Source organism: Zootoca vivipara, chromosome 2 (genome assembly GCF_963506605.1).
Source record: "Zootoca vivipara chromosome 2, rZooViv1.1, whole genome shotgun sequence".
In the NCBI taxonomy this organism is placed as follows: Eukaryota; Metazoa; Chordata; class Lepidosauria; order Squamata; family Lacertidae; genus Zootoca; species Zootoca vivipara.
The window spans coordinates 37,472,095-37,495,241 of NC_083277.1; the positions used below are offsets into that span (position 1 = coordinate 37,472,095).

At 45.6% G+C, this 23,147-nt stretch overlaps 1 protein-coding gene across 3 annotated transcripts in view; it reads right to left on the reverse strand.

Annotated features, from left to right (window-relative positions):
- The window catches only part of FGD5 (FYVE, RhoGEF and PH domain containing 5), a 141,972-nt gene extending 130,133 nt beyond the window's left edge, over nucleotides 1–11,839 (reverse strand). The window contains exon 1 of one of the 3 annotated variants that reach the window (XM_035106525.2): nucleotides 11,699–11,839. Coding sequence is in view for 2 of the 3 variants with exons in the window: in XM_035106523.2 (XP_034962414.2) it covers nucleotides 9,837–9,849 (13 nt within the window). In the remaining variant the exon portion in view is untranslated. Of the gene's footprint in view, nucleotides 1–9,836; nucleotides 10,668–11,698 lie in introns of those variants that run through there. The other 2 variants (XM_035106523.2, XM_035106522.2) reach the window with 2 other exon arrangements.
- Between the last annotated feature and the right edge of the window lie 11,308 nt (nucleotides 11,840–23,147).

Sequence of the window (23,147 nt, forward strand, 5' to 3'; positions counted from 1 at the left end):
GATTATAGGATTTAAGCTTTTGACTCATCTTTACGAGACGTATGGGAAATGAGCAGCTTGCCACAAGAACTTTATCAAAGGTTTGAGCCAGATGGTACGAAAGAGGGAAGGCCTTTGGGGAGCCATATGCAGCCAGATTCACACAGTGTCTGACTGGCATTATCCAATATTCCACATTCTAATATTTCCAAGAGTGCCATCTTCCCACGGTTGCAAGATCTTTAATTGTTATGACCTGCTATTGACTAAGCTCATTTTAATCACTTCCCCATTTCTTCTGAGTACCAGTGATCAGGGTGTGCATGTGTAAGGTTAGCAATCAAATAATAATAATAATAATAATAATAATAATAATAATAATAATAAAAATCTCTCCCAGGACAAAATATCTCAGTGGCACTTTTGTCGGGGGCAATTTCACTCCCAATACGTTTCTGCCTCCGTTGCAGCTGGCCAGTGCAGAGGTTTCTCCACCGTGACTTTGTGAAGGACAAAATATACAGCACCATGAGAAGCATGTAGGCTTTTAAAATGGTAAACATGCCTGTTTGTTTCAAAGATCTGTCACTGGGCTGCTGGGTTGAGAAGGGGGGGTGGATCAGATCAGAGAAGAAAAAGACACCCTGTACCTATGGAAAACTGTTTTGTATCAGACAGTTTTTCTTGTGTTTCTCCTCCCCTTATTGTTTGAGGTTTCCTTGTCAGCATCTGTTTCTTCCTCTGCTTGTCCACTTTCCTCTGGGTGAGACTCTGTTCCAGCAGAGCTACATCCCTTTTCGGAAAGTCCATTCAACTGCAATTTCAGAGCCTCAAAGAAATTCTCTAATGAAGAGGCAAGCAATTCCCTGCCTCCCCACCCCCTGCAAAAAAAATGCTGGAAGTGGTAATGTTAGGCTTTTAATTCTTTATTCTTCCTCATAGGGGGCTCATCCAGACTTCCTTTTGTGTCAAGTTTCTAGTCTGTGCTTTAAAGCGCCATGTCCAGACCCATTCTTTTTAATGGTCCTGGTGCTTTCCCCACAAAAATGCTCTCTTTTACTGCTGCATTGGTGCAAACAGCAATTCATGGAAACCTGAATTGCTGTTTGTTCTGATTCAGTCTTAAGGAGTGGGTTTTCATGGGGAAAGCACTGGAGAAAAACAAAAATAAAATAAAAAAGACACTCAGACCCAGTGCTTTAAAGTACTGTATGGGCCTTTGCCTAGGAAGTGTGGGGCAAAAGGTAAGTGTACATAAGCCCATGGTGGTAAAAAACCTCTGTTGCACAAATTCACATCATGGATCTGTACAATTATGTAAAGTAGTCATATCTCAGAATGCAAACCCTGTTTGTGTCATTCTGAACGTGGAAACACAGCAGAGGGGAAGTACACAGGACTTTAGGAGAACAGAGCAGCTCAATCATCACAAATGCAATCACTTTCAGGATATCCACAAGTCAATTGTCTTTGCATAGTGCTCGATTCATCTTGAAAATGTGCCCTAGGAACCAACTCCGGTATGACTATTGTGGCTACGCATTGTAGGGGAAGATCCAGTGTCATTGGGCAAGTTGTCTTTCAGGTAACCCTGGAACACAGTTGGAAAACCACCACTCTGTAAATCATAAAAAGAGCAACCTCTTACATCTACCGGTATCTGTCACATGGAAGAGGGGAAAAGCTTGTTTTCTCCTGCTCTGGAGGGCAGCACTCGAACCAATGGCTTCAAGTTACAAGAAAAAACATCAGGAAGAATTTTCTGACAGTAAGGGTTGTTCAACAGTGGGAGGTTGTGGGCTCTCCTTCCTTGGAGGTTTTTAAGCAGAAGTTGGATGGCCATCTGTCAGAGATGCTGTGACGGACAGCAGAGCCGGACTAGAGTCTGGTGATGCAGTCCCCCTGAAACTCCACCAAAGTGCTGGATCCTCTTCAGATACCATGCACACGAAAGCTCATACCTATGACAAACTTAGTTGGTCTCTAAGGTGCTACTGGAAGGATTTTTTGTGGTTTTTTTTGTTTCAACTGATTTTCTGTAACTGAAGTTTAAGAAGAACTGTGCTTATAGTGTTGCCTTTAAGCCTGAAACATCTTAGAGTTAGTTAAAGTAAACAAGTTAACTTCTACCTGAAGGAACACATTTCCTGACCCACTTTGTTTCATAAACCTTGTTGTTGTTGTTTAATAAAACTTTTCCTATTTGCTTGATTATTTTCTGCCTGAGACTCTAATCATCAAGTTTCCCCTCACACAAGTCCCCCACTAGATAATCTGTGGTAAATTGTAGAAATTCGTGTAACTGGTGTACCTCAAGGTGGGTGCACTATAATTAATTGGGGGCAGTTAGCAGGAGTAGATCCGCCGCATTATTAATGGGTGGTATTAATTGGGAGGATTCACTACAGATGCTTTAGCTGAGATTCCTGCATTCCTATGATCCTAAAGCTATGATCCTATAGCTGCAATCAAGTGCATTATTAGGAATAATTGAGTCACATTGACTTAAGTATGTACCTCTCCTATGATCCCAAACCAAAGGTCATTAAAGTCATTAAAAATCACGAGCCTTTAGTAGAGCTGGCATCAAGGGTAGTTACTTGCCAATGCACTAGGAATCTGCCAAACAACTCACACCTACAGGACGACTACTGCTAACCTCTGGCTTTGCTCCTCCTCCTGCCTGCCCTTTCTGAGCATATAAACAGTGCTCAGAGTGAGGAGACAGAAGAGCATCCTCTATTTGCTTTCTGCATTTCCTCTGGGTGCTTGTGCAGACTAGGCCTGGAAGCAGAGGGGAAGGAAATGTGCAGGGGTGATGGGGAGGCTGGACTGATTAACTCACACAGGAGAAAGAACATCTGTGAAACTTCGTTTGACATTTATCTCAGCAGCTGGAACAATCGGATGAAAGTGGAAAACATCTAGGTGACTGTAAGGGGAAGATTTGGAATATTATGAGCTTGGAGGACGATTTGAACTTTAGAAATAAGACGGCAGTGGACAGTTGCGAGGAATTCCCAATTTCTTGAAGCATGGGAACCCAAAAATAAATTATTTAGATGATTTGGCATAACATTCGGTTTGATTGATATATATATGTGTATAATTTGAAATATTGAAATGTGATATAATTGGTTTTAATTGGAAAATTAATAAAAATATTTTTTTTTAAAAAAAAGGAAATGTGCAGGGGTGACAGTGAGGAGGTGGGCTCTCTCAGATGGAGGAAGCACCCACCGAGGACACATTGCCCAATGCCACACCCAAACCACCTGGAACCAGCAATGGTCTGCAGCAGGACTTCCCAGGCTGTGGTCTGTGGACTGCCAGTAGTACGTGAGCTTCATTCAGGTGATCTAGATTCAATGGCATGTCTGTGGAGTTATGGTTGAAGACAGAAGATGGCACATCCATTGCATCAAATATTCATATTGATTTTAATTACATTCTCATTGCTTCTTTTATTTCTTGTATTGTATTTTACTGCATTGCAATCTGAATTCTGCAGAATTCAAATTGTAATACAATAAAATACAATATACAAGAAATAAAAGAAGCAATAAAAATACAATTAAAAAGCATACAGCATCTAGCACAGGGCATTACAACAGGCATAAAAGCCATTACGTGGTCCAAGACATTCAGCAATTTCCTAACACTATCAGTAAAGCTAAAACCAAAGGCTTGGCGATCCACTATTACTGACTATAATAATAAAAGATGAATATTTTTTTATCCTCATTTATTTTAGCTCATTTCAGAAGTGCTGCACTGAGATGAAGTCTACAAATGCTAATTTCTGCTCCTCAGGCTATCTTAACCACCCAATAAACCACAGTTTAATAGGGCTGTGCTGGTAAGCCATATTATCATTTTTTTCCCTCAGAATTTAGATAAATCTGGAGCATATGCTTTGTGACCTGATTCCCATATGTTATAGAGATTGTTAAATTGATGGGTTGGAGTGATTTACAAGGAAATAATTCCAGCAAGAGGAGCCTCCGCTGATGTTATAAACCATCTGAGCTGTCATCAACGGTATCGCGGAATGAAACTGTAAATAATTTCAAGACGTCGTGGATTTCACACCCCTGGGGTTTTGCTCTTTTTCATGAGTTGTGTCTATATATGAGGTCCAAACTAGATATCATGATTATGAGGGATGTGTGTGGAAGCAGTAACCCCACATCTCCACAGCAACTTCAGCCGCCATTGCTTCTTCAGAATTTCACCGCCACTGCTCAGCATGCTTTCTGAAGAACAGGGGCAGGGCAGACTTTGGTCTTTCAAATTTCAGCGGCACCAAAATTCAGCAGTGAGGCCAAAATTCAGCCCCCCTCATCTTTTGCCCTCTGTTCTGCTCAATTCACTACATCATAGTTGCGACCACACTGCCCTAAATCCGCCTCTGTCAAGGGCTGGGGAACCTTTCTCGGCCTGAGAGCTGCATTTCCTTCTGGGTAACTTTCTGAGGGCCAGAGGCCAAAGGAGGTGGAGCAATGAATGATAATTCCCCCTTTGTACAGTGAGTGGGCTTACTTTTTACACACATTCACACACCCATCTGTATCCTCCACTCATGGAAGCAAGAGGCATTGTTAGAGTTCAAAAACATATTCTGGACAAAAATACTTGGCGTGTGAAGTAAGGGATGTGGCCTGTGGAGAGGGAGAGTAGCTAGATGGAGAGGCTTGGAGAAGTGGCCAACTTTGGGCTTTCATATCTTGGCAGCACCCTGTGCAATGCTAAAATTTAGTGCCCCCTGCCTCTCGCGCACTGTTCTACAGCATTGTTTTGGTGACCCCTGCAGGGAAGCATCCAGGGAAGCCAGATTGATTCGTATGCTGTCAGGGGATTCTTGTTGGGCTGTGTATGTGATAAAGGAGAACCAAACCGGGGTGAAGGAGCCAGTGTGGTGTAGTGGTTAAGAGCAGTGGACTCGTAATCTGGTGAACCGGGTTCGTGTCTCCGCTCCTCCACATGCAGCTGCTGGGTGACCTTGGGCTAGTCACACTTCTCTGAAGTCTCTCAGCCCCACCCACCTCACAGAGTGTTTGTTGTGGGGGAGGAAGGGAAAGGAGATTGTTAGCCGCTTTGAGACTCCTTCGGGTAGTGATAAAGCGGGCTATCAAATCCAAACTCCTCCTCCTCCTCCTCCTCCTCCTCCTCCTCCTCCTCCTCCTCCTCCTCCTCCTCTTCTTCTTCTTCTTCTTCTTCTTCTTCTTCTTCTTCTTCTTCTTCTTCTTCTTCTTCTTCTTCTTCTTCTTCTTCTTCTTCTTCTTCTTCTTCTTGTCCCTGTGTCAGTTTCAGTTTATTGGTTAGTTTTTCTAATAAGGCTGTTTCCCATACTATTTGATACCATTGGTCCATGCTTACTCCTGACAGGTCTTCTCCAGTGTCTGGCTATGATGTTTCTGGTTGCTGAGAGTAGGTGGGTTCTTAACAGTGTACAGTGGTACCTCAGGTTACAGGCGTTTCAGGTTACAGACTCTGCTAACTCAGAAATAGTACCTCGGGTTAAGAACTTTGTTTCAGGATGAGAAGAGAAATCGGGCAGCGGCAGCGGCAGCGGGAGGCCCCATTAACTAAAGTGGTACCTCGGGTTAAGAACAGTTTCAGGTTAAGAACGGACCTCCAGAACGAATTAAGTTCTTAACCCGAGGCACCACTGTATTCTAATGACAGTTCTCAAGTCCAAGATATACTGCAGGAGCTCCTGCACAATTGTGAATCCTAGTTTAGTTTAGCAAATGGATAACGTTGGGACATAAGAATGGATGGGTAGGTGGGTGGATACAAATTTGTTCCCCCTCTCTCTTTCCTTTCCCCTCCTTTCTTACATGCAATCAATGGTTCTTCTGCCTATTTCATTTCTTCACTTTTTAAAAAATAGAGAGTGCCCTGCTCATGTCAAAGATCCTTTGGTCAATCTCGAGTTTATTTAATCTTCTGCTTTGTTCCTAAATGCTCATTTGAAAGACTTGGCCAAGCAGAGAGAGAGAGAGAGAGAGAGAGAGCTTTACTGTAAAATTTTATGGGGAATTTGGGCAGGAATGTCAGAGCAGGAAGTCACTTTGCAGAGATAAAATGAACTACAATGTAATGATTCAAATTACTCCCCTTCCACCTCACCAGATGAAACCAATAACCCAGAGCTACTGGGATGCCCAATCAATAGGTCAGAATTTTTACCATATAAGTTTTGTTATCACCCATTAATGTAATTCAGTAAAGTAATATCTGGCAGACAGACAATGGCATGAGAGGATAGGGCCTGGACCTGGACCAGGGTGTAGGAAGTGACAGAGGTTGACTCAAATCTGAGTGCCCAAACTTCAATTACCTCTATCCAGCTAGGCGCATCTACTTAGAAGCCTTCCTTCCCTCCCTCCCTCCCTCTCTCTCTCTTTTTATCACACACAAACACACAAGCCCATGTGGTTCCCTGCTGGGACCCTGCCCAGATAATCCTAGTAAGTTGCTTAACAATCACACTGGTCAGCTGTTCATGAGATGGACAGATATCTGAGAATATGTGTCTACTATGGGCGTGATCTAGCTAAAACATTGTTGTTCTACCGAAAAACAAACGAGATCTTGCAAGCCAGAAGTATGCCCGCCCCTGCTGTAAAACTCTATTCTTAAAATCATCAAGCTTTAGAATTCAACACCTGTCACATATCTGAAGGTCATCTACTCCAGCCTTTGTTTGCATTCAGTCATTCCCCAAAGGTTGTCATTCAAAACATTGCAGAGAGGGCAAGGCGAATTTCGATCCATTTCCTTCAGAGCACAATGAAGCATTTTATTTTTATTTTTTTTAAGTGTTGACTATTTGGAGACTGAATCAAAGTCAAGCAAAAGTGGCAGGACAGTTTGGAGAATGGGAGGGAGGATGCAAGTTTAAAGAGAAAGTATCTGAGCCCATGATATAAGCTTCAAGGAAAGAGAAGGAACTGTGCCCAAAAGCTCTTCCCATTTCAAGCCATAAAGGACAATGGCTTTGCATATGCTGTACGTAGGAACATAGGAAGCTGCCTTATACTGAGTCAGATGATTGGTCCATCTAGCCCAGTATTTCCCACACTGACTGACAGCAGCTCTCCAGGCTCTGTCTTACCTGGAGATGCTGTGGACTGAGCCCAGGACTTCTGCACACAAACCTTCTGTCACTGAGCTCTGCCCTTCCCTTTTATATCTTGCATAAACCAAAGCAAGCACCCACAAAAGTGCGGCAATTGAGAGCATCTCCCACTCCCCCAATACAAAAGCAGGAACAACTAAAGACAGGGATGAGCTAGCAAGGCCAGCAGTCAGAGATGATGGGAGTTGTAGTCCACCAGAGTCCACATGTTTCCCATCCCTGCTTTGAGAGCAGCCAGAACATGTTTTTTTAAAAATAATAATAATAGCAATAGCTATCACAAGGAGCAATTCCGTCAGTTACTAAGTTGATCTTAATATTTCAGATATTACTTTTTTCTCTTTGTCTGTACAGTATGCTGCAGTTTCCCCCCCCCTGAACATAGGCCTATTATACAGTCTCCTTTCCTGGATCTCACCTTGCGGAACATACACGCACAAACACCACCAATTATGGCAAAGGTTAAGAGGTTCTTGGAGGACACTGTCTTCAAGGAAAGCCTCTCTAGCCAATTATTTCTACTCTGGAGGATAAAGGTCTTTTGCTCAAAATCCTAGAGCTATCATTTTTGTTCCGCTTTCACACCGATGATTGAAATAGCTGCAATGACTTCATAACTCAGTCTTATGAGCAGCACTGCTGGGGGGAATCCCTGCGGTATGAATCCTATGGAAGCGCTGCCTTTCCCCGCCGCCGCGCCCCCCCCCACTGGCAGTTCATTGGACATTTCCTCAGGGATGTGTAATCATCAATCTATCAGATGCCACACAGAAAAGCACTGGGGGGGGGCAAGGAAGACCTGCAATCATAACTTAAGGAAGGACCTTATGGGAAGTACCATGTTGCTCAGTGGTAGAACATCTGCTTCACATACAGACTCCATGGTTTATGCATTCTCTTTGGTTCGTGCAGGTCTTTCACAGTCCCAGGTTCAATTCCCGGCATCCCCAGGCAGGGCTGGGAAAAGCTCCCTGCCTGTGACCCTGGAGAGCCGCTGCCAGTCAGAGTAGGCAATACAGAGCTAGGTCTGACTCGGTACAAAGCAGCTTCCTACATATCATAGAAGCAGCAAATGGTGCAGGTATTGCAGTAATTATACTGTTGCCCTCTGAGCTGGAAAGGGCCCAAGTCAGGATGGGTAAAGCGATGAAAACCAGAGAAATAATAAGAGGCAATTGATCTTTGAATCCTGGCTATTGCAATATGGCACTTTGGCCCTCCAAATGTTGTGGGGAGTCCACCCCCCATCAACACCAAGTCAGCGAATTCCTTTATTTATTATAGAATCAATTGTAGAGTTGGAAGGGACCACAAGAGTCATCCAGTCCAACCCCCTGCAATGCAGCAATCTTTGGCCCAACACGGGACTTGAACCCACAACCCTGAGACTACCAAGGGAGACCATCAACACCTGGAAGGCCACATAAGAAGAGCCCCTGCTGGATCAGACCAAAGGCCCAGGAATCCCAACATCCCGTTTCTCGCAGCGACCAGCTGGCAAAGAGGACTTGAGTGCAAGAGCTTGCTACGGTATCAGCTTGCTCCTCGTTCCCGCGCATTGGGGAAATCCGTTCACACGGACAGTTTTAACCTTTTGCCTGCCTGCCTTCCTCCCGCGCCGATTAAGCCTCTTTCGCTCTGCGGAGCCCGCCCTTGGCTGCCCAAGGCCGGCGAGAGCAAAGGAAGCGCCACCCCACTCCCCAATTAACCTCCGCCGCGAATGCGCTCCCAGGGCGCACTGCAACACACACATACACAAACTGCAGCGAGACAGCCTCAGCATAACAAACAGCGCACTGTGTGTCACCCGGGTCCTCCAAAGCCGCTGGCTCCTCGCCGGACCGGCAGGGCTGTGCCAGCCGCGGAGAGATCCGTTCAACCGGGAGAGGAAGAGAAAATAGGGGGGAAAGTTGGCACAGCCGGTCCTTCGGGTCAGAGGCGGAGCTCGGGGAGCCCATCTCATCCCTCTGGCGGGTCAGCTTGGGAAGATGGTCAGGCACACACACCCTCTACACACACACGAATCCTGGGAACTTTAGTTGCTCCCTTCACAGAGCTATAATTCCCAGCACCCTTAGCAAACATCAATTCCAAAAAATTATTTGGGTTGGGGAGCTGGACGTGCTCTAAACGCCTGGTGCGTGTCTGTCCATCCCGGGCTGGGAAGGGGAAAGTCCCCAGAGGACGACAAACTCTCGGCTGCATAAAATTAGCAGGTCGTTAAGAAGAGGACACTTCGGGCGCGGAGGGCTCGAGGGGACCTGGCGAGGCTCCGCTTCCCGCTCTTGTGTGCGCGCCCGGGCGGAGAGGGGAAGCGGGTCCTTCCTCGCCAGGGCAAGAGAGTCAGCTCCGCTCTCGCCGACCCTCCCCTCTCTTGATTCTGCGAAAGCAACGACGGACGGACTGGGATCGATTACCAAATCCGGTAGCGGGATGGATCGATCGATCGGATATAACCCTGGCGGGGGTGGGGGTGGGAGAGGAAGAGTAAACGCCTCCCGCAGGAATGAGAAAGAGGCAAACTCTGCTTGAGGAATCCCTGTCCCTCAGCACGTCTGTTTTAGAAGGGAGTCCCCCGATCCCCGGCTTTTCCCGCCAGAGTTTCGCCCGGGCTCCTCGACTCGCGCCCGCCCAGGAAGTCGCCCTTGGGAGCCGGGGGGTCGCCCTTGGGAGCCCCTTCTCCTCTCCGGGTCGCGCTCCAAGTCCTTACCTGCGTGGCTCATCTTCTGGAGTCTCCGCCAAAGCGCTCGGCTCGCTGCGTCCCTCTTGGCCGCCTCCCCGGCTTCAAATCATGTTCTCCGCCTGGCAGGCGCTCAGGGTTGCTCCCTAAGCCGGAGCCCCCGGGCTGCTAAAGTTCAGGTCGGGGCATGGAAGGACTGGGGAAAGGGGGCGGGGGAGGAGATCTCTCCAGCCAAGTTGCAAGCGACGGGAGGGGATGTGGGGAGAGGAAGAGACGCGAGTCGCAACAGCAGAAATCTCTCTCCCTCTGTCTCCAAAAGTGTCCGGACGGAGCCTCTTGGACTGGGGTTGGGTGTGGGGGGTATCAGTGCCTCGGGGAGCCGTCGTGGCCCTGCCCCATCGCCGCTCTCAGCTCGCTGCAAGTGGAAGGTCCTTGGTCGCTGCGCGCCGTGCGATGCCCAGGGCTGCTGCCGCTGCTGCTGCTCTTGCTGGTCTCCCCCTGCTGTTGCTGCTGCTCCGGCCGGCAGGCATTTCCCTTCCTTCCCTGCAGAGGAAGCCCTTTTGCTCACGCAGGGATTGAAAGGCAGCAAAGAAACAGAGGCGGCGGCGGGCGGGGGGAGAAGAGTGCGGGTGCCAAAACAAGCGGAGATTTAAAGAGACCGCGGAGATTTTTTGATATTTTTTTTTAACCACGCGGAGAGGGAGAGAATAGGAGGAAACGACACTGCCGCCGCCGTCCCACTGCTAAACAGACGCTGGGCAGGTTCAAAGCAAGCGGAGAGGAATTGTGCGCGTTCCCAGTCCGGGCGACTGTCTCGGGTTGCTCCGCGGAACTCCCCGCGACAGGATTGTCGATTACTATTGCTAAGGAAGCAATATTTGGGAGGAGGGAAACTAGGGGTGATTATTGGTTACTGGCAGCAACTCCGTCTTCAGATTAGACAAGACATTCGTGATCATCTGACAAAGAACCCTGTGTAGGAATATGTAGGTGCATAGGCACACTAATATATTTTCATCTTTTTATTCACCCCGCCCCCCCAAAAAAAAACCTGAGGAGCGATCTCTGATGTCACCCTCTGCGCTCACACACATTTTCACATACACTCGTACTGACCAGTTTTAGCACATAGTACTTGGCGGAAGAACATTTTTGCAGGATTTCCAATAATCCCCCAAAGTCGCGGCCGTGAAATCCCCAAGCCCACTCAGGAACATTGCGGCTCGCCTTTGCAATCCTAGAAGCGCGCTGTGCTGCGATCCTCAAACGCCCTGTTCTAGATGCGCCCCGTTCCGCCACCGTGGCTTGTAGGCTCCTCAACCGCTGTCCCGAAGCCAACTAAGCTGCTCTCATCGGGTCTCTGTGTGACTCCTAGGAGCCGCATTCCATCCAGTTCTTCGATTTCCTCACCCAAAGACGCGCAATCTCGTGTGAACGCGTTTGCTCCTTTTCTTTTTACAGACGCGCTCCTTTAAAACAAGCCGCCTGCAATGATCCCGATCCTGTCCTCGTCAACACCGAAAGTCACCAGGCTCAAGCCTAACACGCCTACTCTGAAGTAAACCCTACTGATTTCACTTACTCCCGGGCAGCTGCCCATAAGGTCAGTTCCTTATTTCAGTGAGCTATTGCCTCCTGGGGCAATATGTACAGGATTAAAGCCTTAAGCGCCTCTAGGATCGCAGCCTACAACCGAAGTGTAAAAAGCCGAAGGGACGTGGCAGTCGTCTGAATTGTCCCCCAACCGCATCCCTTAATAGGAGGCGCAGACCCAGGGACATAAGCCGGAGGTGCTTTTGCGCTGGTGGAAGTGGGAAGGGCAAGGGCAGCCGCCCTCTACTCCAGAGGAGAGCATCTCCGTTGGGAAGAGGAGGGAAGACAGCGGGATTTACCTGGAAGCCGATCTCTCCTGCCACAGCTCCCGGGGCGGGGTGAGGAGAGGAGGACTGGAAACAAGTGAGCAAAGTGAAGCGGCTCTCTTAGAGAGGAGCTGTTCCCTGCGCCCCATCAGCCCCGGGAAGGGCGAGCGAAGCGTTTTAAAGCGCGCTTTGGGGCCGTCGCCACCCCCACCCGTTTCGCGCACTCCTGTTGTTTCCGAGGATGACATAATTTCCTCCTCCCCCCATCACCATCCAGCCTCATTGACAGATCCCGACTGTCAATCTGGCTCCTGCCCATTTCACAGAAATTTTGGAGAAATTTTGCCGGAGGCTAAGGGCGCTTCCAGACTCCCGGTTTATTGACTATCCATCCTGATTTGTTTCGAAGGAGAGGGCTGTTGGCTTGCTGAGCACTCATAGAATCAGAACCATAGCTGCCAAGTTCTCCCTTTTTTAAAGAGAAATTCCCTTATGCTGAATAGGCTTCCTCGAGAGAAAAAGGAAAACTTGGCAACTATTATCAGAACTGTCAAGTTGGAAGGGACCCAACGGGTCTAGCCTTCTACAATACAGTCATACCTCGGTTTAAGTACACCTCGGTTTGAGTATTTTCAGTTTAAGTACTCCGCGGACCCGTCTGGAACGGATTAATCCACTTTCCATTACTTTCAATGGGAAAGTTCGCTTCAGGTTAAGTACGCTTCAGGTTAAGTACGACTTCCGGAACCAAGTACACTCATACCTCGGGTTAAGTACGCTTCAGGTTGAGTACTCCGTGGACCCGTCTGGAACGGATTAATCCACTTTCCATTACTTTCAATGGGAAAGTTCGCTTCAGGTTAAGTACGCTTCAGGTTAAGTACAGACTTCCGGAACCAATTGTGTTTGTAAACCGAGGTACCACTGTACAGGAATCACAGTACAGGGCTGCCTTCAGATGTCTTCTAAAGGTTATATAGTTATTCATCTCCTTGACATCTGATGGGAGGGCGTTCCAAAGGGCAGGTGCCACTACCGAGAAGGCTCTCTGCCTGGTTCCCTGTAACTTCACTTCTCGCAGGGAAGGAACTGCCAGAAGGCCCTTGGCGCTGGATCTCAGTGTCCGGGCTGAATGATGGAGGTGGAGACGCTCCTTCAGGTATTCATGGCCAAAGCTGTTTAGGGCTTTAAAGGTCAGCTCCATCACTTGGTGTGGGAATGTACTGGGAGCATACACATCCTCTCAGTGAGAGGCCAATAGTGGGCAGGGCACCATTATTGATCAGCCGTTCACTCATGGGGGCAAACCACTAATGTCCAGCCTCAGTTCCCCATCTTAAAATGGGCTTAATCATGCCAATAGTGAAGGTAAACAGAACAGGAATCCTAAGGCACCAATGCCAATACACTTTGAGGGCATGACTGCTATTGGGAGTCACCAATTTGACTGTGGGAAACGGCTTAAGACCACTTGCTACCCATTAGATTTCAGAAGTATGGAAGCCTCTTTGAGTGTTTTCTAGTTATAATGATTTGGGATTCCCCATTCATTCCCTTCTGTTCTTTTCCTCAATTTGCATGCATGCTTAACAAAACCTCAAAGTGGGGGAGGGGCTTTCATTTGTCTAAGAATTGCTCATGCGAATAAGGACCTTTCCATGCAACTGGTTCTAGCACAATAAGTGCTCATTTCTTGGGTACAGTCTATGTGATTTCCTAAAGGATATGCTTCTGTTAGCACATCCTTTTTTTAAAAAAATAAAATGTGATCACTAGATGGAATGTGGTTGTGGGAGGCTAACAGGAACCTACTGAATACCATTTCCAAGGCAATTAGTGATAAAGTACTTCTCCCCCACCCCTGTCCCTGCACCATTGTTGAAATGAAACTCTTTATTAAAAAATATTTCTATATATTCTTTTTTTGCAGGCTGTTTTCCATTTTCCTAGCCCTACGTGACAGATTTCCTGTTTGTTGCCTATTCAGATTTTGGTCAGTGTCATTTGCATTGCCGTTTCTCAGCGGTGTCAGTTGCTTCCTTCAGTTAGACTCTATATAAGCATTTTTCATCCATTTGTATTTTGCTCACAGCAACCCTGTATTATGGTTTCTATAGTCTTAAGGCTGCATAAACTTGTGGTGAGTGCATGAGTCCGCTGTGAGTATGAAGACATTTTAATACAAAAATATTGAAATGCTATGAAAATGCTGATATAGCGAGAACACACCATGCACATTCATGTCACCAGACACATTAAAAATGGCAGGTGTCAGAAAAAACTGCCAGAATGTGTGGATCAGGATCCGAAAGTGATGAAACTTTGACTTGCATTTCTTTCTCTTTTTTTAATGCCAGTTGCGCACAATGTTTATTGGGTTTGTGAATTGTATTTGTAGTTTTAAAATTTGCTTTTCACCTTGGGTGCCTTTGGCTACCAGTGGTTTCCTTTTAAAGGTGTGGGGATTGAAAAGGAGAACTTCCCACACTTGAGTAAGAACAGCAGGAAGGAAGAGAAGAAGGTTATTATAAGGACCATTGAGTCATTTGGGAGCATCTGATGCTGGGCAGAAAATCAACTAGGGAACTCCGTAAGAGTAGGATACAAGTAGAAAGAGATGCTCACTTTAGACCTAATTCTAACAGAATGGGCATGGCATGGCTGCCACTTCCCAAAGGCTTTGGCTCATACCTCTCAGAGGAAGAACTATGCACATTCAGAAAGCAGAGGTCCTAATACTGATTGTGGAGGGACTCCCAACTTTTAAACTTGCTCATAAATGATGTAGGTGTGGGCACTGAGGTATCCTAGTTTGCAGATGATACCAAATTGTTCAATGTGTTCAATAATAAATAAATAAATAAATAAATAAATAAATAAATAAATAAATAATTTATACCCCACCCATCTGGCTGGGTTTCCCCAACCACTCTGGGCGGCTTCCAACAAAATACAAACAAAAATACAAAAAAATCCTTTAAAACAAAGGATTGTGAGGAGTTCCTAAAGGATATCGTCAATTCAGTGTGAGCAAGTGTAAAGTGGCACATATTGAGGCCCAAGAAAAATCACACACGTGATCCTTTTTGTTGGGAAAATGAGTTGAATTTTTGTGAATGTCCAAGTCGAGACTTTTCTTGGCAGGCCTTCATCTCAAAGGAAATGACCCAAGCACCATCATTTCCCCACAGAGATGATTAGACTGGTGATCCCAGTCCCATTCCTAATGACAAAACACACTTTAACAGCATCACTGGAGTGCCCCCGGCCAGTTCCCTCCTCCCCTTCACCAAGGTATGTAAATGGATCCTTGAGGGACGTAAAGGGGGCAGGAAGCAGTGGTTGGCGCTTGCAGATTCAAAGCAAGCCTGGTGCTGCTCCCCTAAGATCTGTTCACAAGCCTTCAAACATGGGTGCTCTTCCTTCTAACTCAACATCCACAAACCTATATATGTTAATTTAGAACTATGTCCGATTAATGTCAACGAGGCTTAAAAGGTAAAGGTAAAGGGACCCCTGACCATTAGGTCCAGCCGCGGATGACTCTGGGATTGCGGCGCTCATCTCGCTTTACTGGCTGAGGGAGCCGGTGTACAGCTTCCGGGTCATGTGGCCAGCATGACTAAGCCGCTTCTGGCGAACCAGAGCAGCGCACGGAAACACCGTTTACCTCCCCGACGGAGCGGTACCTATCTATCTACTTGCACTTTAACATGCTTTTGAACTGCTAGGCTGGCAGGAGCAGGGACCAAACAACGGGAGCTCACCCCATCACGGGGATTCGTATTGTCTACCTTCTGATCTGCAAGCCCTAGGCTCTGTGGTTTAACCCACAGCACCACCAGCGTCCCTTACATACCAGTAAAAACCAGTGTGGTGCAGTGGCCAGAGTGTTGGACTAGGTCTTGGGAGACACAAGCTCAAATCTACTCCCAACCTTGAAGTTCACTGGGGGACGTTGGGCTGGGCACAGTCTCTCAACCATACCTACCTTACAGGATTGTGAGGGAAGATGAGCTGCAACTATAACAAAATAAGTGTGCTTTGGAACTCGGCCTAAATTTCCAGAGCAGGCTGAGATGAAACCACTTTGGAAAATGAAATATTATTTTATTACCTAACTTTCAGAAATGGAGCTTTTGATAGCTTGAGAGGTGGTGCTATTTCATTTCTTTCATGAAGGCAGAATCAAGTGAGGGTGCTCGCATGGTGCTAGGTATGTGTCTTCTGTAACACAATCACTTAAAAGAGCCCATTCTGCACACAGCAGGTGGTTTGGCCCAGGACTTAGGTGGCTCTCCACTCGCTTTATTGAGGTGCTGAATATACGGGTGGAGGATTTGCTTTCCTTGATCGCAATTCCACCGACAACAACCGAGTTTGCACAAAGCTGTTAGAGGTTCAAAGAAGTCCTGTAAATATTTTATGTACCCGGAGATTATTTGTGTTTGGCGGATTACACACAAGGTGATAAGAATCGCTAATAAGGAAAAATTCTTCGGCAAGGTGAAAACGTATCACAGCCCTGCTTCTCTCGGCAATATTTCATGTTTATTTCATTCTAAAATACGGGGAAAGCATGCTTGTCGCCAGCCCATTTACAGCGCAGGGCCAAAAAAGAAAGAAAAAGAAAGACCATATAAAACTATTCATTGTGCTGCTTTCATTATAATCCTGATTAACAGCGTTTTTATGGAGAGAGAGGAAAACCAGGGAGATGAAGGCAAAAACATAGAGCTGGGACACAGATAATTGAACTCCATATGCTATATTTTTAAAGCTCACAGATGGAAACCACCAAAGCCTATTTAACAATGAGGGTTTTTATTTTGTGGTCCTTTGTGGCACCTGACTGCAGGTCTTCCTGTTGCCATTACCTGATAGGATATGACACAAGGCTCTCCCTCCTTCCCCCCCTCCCCCTCTCTTATATCCCATACTGATAATCTGAATGCAAAAACCTTCATTAACTAGAATGTGCTTTTGACTGTAGCCCTGCTCAGATGTTCATCTGTACATGGATGGTCTTAAGCCATAGGTTGGGATGGCGGCATGCAAGCAAGTCCTAGCCCTATGTCTCCAGGCACACAGGCTCCTCCGTAGACCTCCATGTGTTTAGTGTGAAAGTCTGCATGGGGTATGTTTTACTGTGGACTCAGCTATACAGCTGCAAAAAGTGCAATATATAAATGTGACACTAGATGGTGATGATGAGCTATGGCAAATTCAATATATATTTTTCCCAAAACGTTTTTTAAAAAAGCATTTTCACAGCGTTTTTTTAAATATGTGTGCATATTCCACCTGTGTGTATATATATTGTCATTGTTACATGCATAATCCAAAAAAAGGTGTCCTCCTATATAAGCATTGTAAGAATGTCAAGGAAGGTAGGAGAGGATACATTGTTTTGTTATTATCCCTCCTCATCCACGCTAGTGAGTATACAGCAGAGCACATTCCCTTTGCAACTTATTGCAAGCAAGTTGATGATTCATTAGATAAACCTTTAATTTAAGGTTACCAGATTTTTTTCCCAATGAATCCAGGGACACTTTCCAAATTCAGTCGGAATGGACAGATTTTGTCAGGGGAATGATTTGTAAATCTGGGGACTGTCCCTGGGAAACGGGGACATCTGGTAACCTTACTTTAATTAAGCAATCCAGTTCGCTTGTCCATTCTGGATCGATCCTGGTAAGCTTCCCCTTTATTTCCCTCTTAAAATAAGAATAACACAGCACAGTCTTCTTTAAAAGTAAGAACAAAGTTTTACTCACATTCAGTTCACAGCAGTAATCTGAAGGCAGGCTTTACCTTGTGGTCACAGTGGAAAGAAGTCTAAGCTATACCTCAGACTTTCTGCTTGTAGGCTCCATCCTATGTGAAGGTTGAGCCATGTGCTGGCTAAGAGCCAGGAGAGTCCAAAAGTAAGAGTAAGAGAGTAAGAGTCCAAGAGTCTGAGAGAGATATGGTTGCGTAGCCAGTCCTTTTATCTGGTCAGCTAGGGTCACGCCCATCTACCTGGTCACACACAGGGGGAGGAAGCTCCAGGGCAGGTATGACAGGAAGTCCTCCCTGTCTGGAGCCACATTCCCCTGTGTATCCATTCTAGGCAACAGGAAAATGTTGTACTTGACTGCTCTAGTAATAATACTCCCACAAGCACATATCTATCTATAGCTATAGCTTCATACTTATTTTTACCTTTTGTAAGTTCATCCTTAAAATCTTCCTTGCCACTCCTGCTTCTGCCAGAAGGCTAGTGCTGCGAGCCACTTCTGTGTAAAAACCCTCTCAGGTTAAAAAGCATGTGGCATCAGGACAAGACTTGGGGTGAGGGGAAGGGAAGCTGTTTGAGGCTGCATTTCAGCACACACTTACCTGGGGGTACATGCCCCTGAGCTAAGTGGGGCTTGCTTCTGACTAGACATGAATAGGATTGCATGGCATTGTGGCGTAAGCCCAGGGATTTCAGAGTTAATCAAGACAAAACCTTGACTTCCCATGAAACTTGCTTCCAGTTCTTCCTCATATTGACCCTTAAAATCGGCGTCAGAAGTGCCAAACTAAATGAAATGTGGGTGACCACATTCTCCACTCCCTTTTTAAAAAGGAGTTGTTAACAAGTGTGCTTGTTACTTGTTTTAGAATGAAATAGACATGAAATATCTCACCCCCTTGAACAGGTGGGTTGGAGGTATGGTTCTGGGGAAGGGTCAGTTAACTCCTCTAATGCTTTCTTTTTAAAATTGAGCTTAACTTCCAAACACTGCTATTTGTCCCACTGTAAAAATAAATAAATACAGCCATGCTCATAAGGTTTGTCGCGCATAATTTTGCAAGTAATTGCAGCTGACAGGTTCTAAATCTTAACGCAGAGAAAGAAAAACTGCAGATAGTGTAAAAAATCTGAGGCAGCCCACAGACTCTATTTACTGGGTACCCATTCATACATTCTTTTGCAACGCTATCTAACTGAGACAGTTTGCTGATGTTCAGGCACTTCATTAGGCTGGTTATGAGATTTCATTTGTCCGTGCTTTTTAATTAATTTAGGAGCCGTATTCTCTTTTATTGTTATTTCCCCCCTCCAAGTATTCATGCAAGGGGAATTTGTCCCTACTCTGAGCAGAGGGGGTTTTATAGGTTGTTACATACTAATGTGGCTCTTCATATCCCCAGGTTTATTCTTTATAGCAGGCGTCCAATAAAGGAAACTTGGCTGCAGCTAGACTGGGGATAAGGACATCCCACACAGCAAAGATGATCATAACCAGAGCTGGCGGCGGCAGAAAAATCATAACAAGTTTCCTGCCCCGCCCCCCAAACCCAACAACTGTAATATCCCTTGCATAAAATACTCCTCTAATATAATTTTATTATCTTCGTCCACGGTACCCAATACTTTTGTGCTATATTGGTATGTAGCTAATGATTTTCTACAGGACAAAGAAATGTGGTTGCGGTTCATAATTCTGCTCAAGGTTTCGTTTTTGTTTTGCTGGTTTTCAGTGTGTGGAATGTATATCATTGCTTTAAATGTCTACCCTCCCCCATCATTATATATAGAATTTCAGTTTGCAAGGACTGGATGGAGACTTTTTTTCCTAACAGCCCTGTTTGAGAAATGGTGGTTGCTCTTTGGCAGCCTGACAGCCACTTGCCCAGGGCCACCACAGACGTGTGAACCTTGGGAGCTTGCAGCTCTGAATCATGATCTTTATCCAGTGGTCCCTATTGATCATTTCCATAATGGAATGGGCTGAAAAGGGATAGCGGAAAGAAGGGGCAGGGGAAATGTGAGTGCGCCAGCTAGTGCCAGGTTAAGCTTAGACGAGAATTGTGGCAATCGTGGTCTGCTCAAAGAATAGACCCCAAAGACCTCAGCAATATTGTACTGTGAGCCTTAAGAGAGCAATCCTAACTGGTCCCACAATTAAGGGTTGCCAGACTCAATAGAGGACAGGACTTCTGTGCCTTTAATTGCCCTGCTCTCTTTTGAGTCTGGAAACCTTAAAGAGAAACCAGCAGACCCTTTGTTTAATTTCCAAGCAAAGGGTCTGCTGGTGTGGTGACTGGGCCCCTGCCACTGGAAGAAGGTAGCCAGGCCAGCTCAGGAGTCAGTGGCTCCTAGGCTGACTCAACCCCTCTCCGCTGCTGGTGCCTGGTGGGGATCCAGCCAGTGGCACTTCCACTGGGCAAGTGTAAGGGAAGCTCCACACCGGTGGAATGGGGCTGGTGTCACTCCGATGGCAACAACTGGTGAGAGTCTAGTGGCAGCTGGCAGGGCTGGGCAGGGCAGGGGACATTTCACCCCAGCCATATGCACACACCCCAGCCAGGCACAAATGAGTCTGGATTGCTCTGCCAGTTTGAACCCTGAACACCAAACAGATGTGGATTCCAGCTTTCTGCCAACATTTCCCTCTAAGCTGTCAATGATTTTTATTTTGATTTGAAGCCCCAGACTTAAAAAGTCACTAAGATCATGGCCACTGGTCCCATCACCTCCTTGCAAATAGAAGGGGAAGAAATGGAGGCAGTGAGAGATTTTACTTTCTTTGGTTCCATGATCACTGCAGATGGTGACATCATGAAATTAAAAGACGCCTGCTTCTTGGGAGAAAAGCAATGACAAACCTAGACAGCATCTTAAAAAGCAGAGACATCACCTTGCCGACAAAAGTCCATATAGTTAAAACTATGGTTTTCCAGTAGTGATGTATGGAAGTGAGAGCTGGACCATAAAGAAAGCTGATTGCTAAAGAATTGATGTTTTTGAATTATGGTGCTGGAGGAGACTCTTGAGAGTCCCATGGACTGCAAGAAGATCAAACCTATCCATTCTGAAGGAAATCAGCCCTGAGTGCTCCCTGGAAGGACAGATCCTGAAGCTGAGGCTCCAATACTTTGGCCACCTCATGAGAAGAGAAGACTCCCTGGAAAAGACCCTGATGTTGGGAAAGATTGAGGGCACTAGGAGAAGGGGACGACAGAAGATGAGATGGTTGGACAGTGTTCTCGAAGCTACCAACATGAGTTTGACCAAACTGCAGGAGGCAGTGGAAGACAGGAGTGCCTGGCGTGCTCTGGCCCATGGGTTCACGAAGAGTCGGACACGACTAAATGACTAAACAACAACAAATACCCAGGCATTTAATGGGTACTGATGTTTGAGTCAGTACTTGTTACGTTTTAGCTTCCTTTTCGTAATATGAGACAATATAGACATACAGATATAATTTCATATATTTCTATACCACCCTTCACCAAAATGGTCACAGGCAGTTTACATCAGAATAAGGCAATGCAAAATGCAATAAACTAAGGCATTAAAACAATTCTCATAAGTATAACATCAGCAGCACAAAAACTCGGAAATGACTCACTCTGACAAAAAGCCACTACTTATTTAATACATCTATACCACCTTCCAAGAATAAAGTTCTTCCCAAGGCCAGGCTTGGGTAGTACTGACCTTGTGCAAGAATTATTCATCACAAGGAAGCAGCAGCTAGTGGCTTCTAGGAAGCAACTCAGTCACTCAAGATTCCAGACTGCTCATTTGAAATAAACAACGATTACATAGTTTAAACCTGTATCTAAAGCATAGCTGCCAAGTTATCCCTTTTTTACAGGGATTTTCCCTTATGCTGAATAGGCTTCCTCGCGAGAAAAGGGAAAACTTGGCAGCTATGATCTAAAGTGTCACTCTGGAATATTCTAGGTTCTAAAAGCACAAGCTTAAGCATGTCTACTCACAGTCAGAAGTGCAGCCTCTTGAAAATAATGGGGCTTACTCCCAAGTAAATGGGATTAGGGTTATAGCCTAAATTCTTACGATCAATATTAAAACAGTGGGTTCCTTTCTTAAAGTGAGTAATAGCGTTATACGCTTAAAAACACACTTAAAATAACCGGCACTTTTCTCTTTTTCAAAGCCACCTACACTGAGATTTGGGCATAGCTACCAAGTCTCCCGCTGAAAAATGCGGGATCAGCAGCGGCGCGGCACCGGAAGTCGCTTCTATGCATGTCTGGACATGCGTAGAAGCAACTTCCGGTGTCGCTCTACCCGATTTTCGGTGCCCAGCCATGGGCGGAGTGGCACCGTAAGTCACTTATACACATGTCCGGACATGCGTAGAAGCGACTTCCGGTGCTGCGCTACCCTTTTCTGGGCACCGGAAATCGGGCGGCGCCAGGACCCAAAATGGAGACTCCCAGGCAGGTAGGAAATCCAGGGGATTTACAGGATTTTTTCCCAATCCGGGCTGCCAGCGGGAAACGGTTTCCTGCGAAAAATGGGAGACTTGGCAGCTATGGATTTGGGTAACATGAAAATGGAAGTAAATCCTATTAAACTGTGACAAATTATTTATGTTTAACTTTCTGAGGCTGCAATCCTAGGCTGTTTTTTGGAGCATACCTCACTGAATGCAATAGGGCTTACTTATGAATAGATATGCATAAGATTGCCCTGTTGGCAGTCCTATTGACATCAGTACGGTAGCTCTGCCTCTGGGCTTTAATTCAACAAATGTTTAAATGAGTTTTTCTTGGCTCTGTTCCATTTAACAGAACTAGCGCTCACTTTTTAAAACCACTGTCACATCAGCATAACACATTTACCATTTTAATGAACGTCTAAAGTCTTCACCAATCTTCATCATTAATAGCTTTTCTTTGAAACATGTGCTTACTTTTGCCGATTGAGTCGTTTAAGATGATGTCTTCCTCATTACAAATAGATCTACAGTTCCTGAACAACACTCTCCCACACTGCTGATTAGACTTTTTGGACGTCTGCATCAAATGCTGCTCAAAGTTAAAACATAAACCAGCCTCTAAAGAAGAACAAAAGGAAGCTACATGGCACCAGAACATAACATCTTGAATATTTCATTTACTGATTTCCCATTTCTTCCCGGATAAGCTTTTGAGTCCATTACTGCCCTGTCAATCTGAGTTTTGGGCAGCATGAAAAACTTGGGTGGCCGCTACGTAAAAAGCACAGGGCTTGAGATCAGCTGCAGCATCCTTGCTAGAAAATTCCTCATATATTTCCACATATATTTTTGCTACACCTATTGCAAATGATGGCTTATAGGATATATTCCAAATAGTTTAATCCAAGCTAGTTTATTTTTTTAAAAAAATGCACCCAGACCAGAAATGTCAAATTATGTAGCCTGTAGTCATTACCAAATTTACATAATTTATTCTTAAATGTCTACTATGTTAGATAATTTATGCAGCCTTGCAAGGAGTACATGGGGCACAGAAATCTTGCCCTCAAATAAACATATAAAAATTACTCAGCCCCTCATTTTTGAGGTTTCAGCAGGTACTTCAGAGAGCAAACACAGCTGCCGTGTGGTATGTGAAACCTGCCCCGGATTCAGTAATGGTGAAAGAAATCTCTTAAGCAAATAATCACATTTTCACAGAATTATGGAATTGTAGAGTTGGAAGGGAT